The sequence below is a fragment of the Condylura cristata genome, unplaced genomic scaffold (genome assembly GCF_000260355.1).
Source record: "Condylura cristata isolate star-nosed mole 26May11 unplaced genomic scaffold, ConCri1.0 scaffold00033, whole genome shotgun sequence".
In the NCBI taxonomy this organism is placed as follows: Eukaryota; Metazoa; Chordata; class Mammalia; order Eulipotyphla; family Talpidae; genus Condylura; species Condylura cristata.
The window spans coordinates 17906035-17906578 of record NW_004567134.1 but is presented as its reverse complement, the minus strand read 5'-3'; the positions used below and the strand labels follow the sequence as shown (position 1 = coordinate 17906578).

At 67.6% G+C, this 544-nt stretch overlaps 1 protein-coding gene across 7 annotated transcripts in view; it reads left to right on the top strand.

Annotated features, from left to right (window-relative positions):
- The first annotated feature begins 6 nt into the window (after window positions 1-6).
- Window positions 7-544, top strand: part of GRM7 (glutamate receptor, metabotropic 7) — a 464393-nt gene continuing 463855 nt past the window's right edge. For 5 of the 7 annotated variants that reach the window (XR_001146008.1, XM_012732165.1, XM_012732164.1 and 2 more), the window contains exon 1: window positions 18-533. Coding sequence is in view for 6 of the 7 variants with exons in the window: in XM_012732165.1 (XP_012587619.1) it covers window positions 18-533 (516 nt within the window). In the remaining variant the exon portion in view is untranslated. Of the gene's footprint in view, window positions 534-544 lie in introns of all 7 variants that reach the window. The other 2 variants (XM_004692396.2, XM_004692395.2) reach the window with 1 other exon arrangement.

Below are 544 nucleotides of genomic sequence, written 5' to 3'. Positions count from 1 at the left end.
GCCGCCGCGCGAGCAGCATGGTCCGGCTGGGGCGGCTGCTGCGCGCCCTGACTTGGGTGAAGTCCTCCTGCTGCGTGCTCGAGGTGCTGCTGTGCGCGCTGGCGGCGGCGCGCGGCCAGGAGATGTACGCCCCGCACTCCATCCGGATCGAGGGGGACGTCACCCTCGGGGGGCTCTTCCCGGTGCACGCCAAGGGGCCCAGCGGGGTGCCCTGCGGCGACATCAAGCGGGAGAACGGGATCCACAGGCTGGAGGCGATGCTCTACGCCCTGGACCAGATCAACAGCGATCCCAGCCTGCTGCCCAACGTGACGCTGGGCGCGCGGATCCTGGACACTTGTTCCAGGGACACTTACGCGCTCGAGCAGTCGCTCACTTTCGTGCAGGCGCTCATCCAGAAGGACACCTCCGACGTGCGCTGCACCAACGGCGAGCCGCCCGTGTTCGTCAAGCCCGAGAAAGTGGTCGGAGTGATCGGGGCTTCGGGCAGTTCGGTCTCCATCATGGTAGCCAACATCCTGAGGCTTTTCCAGGTAGGCGCTCC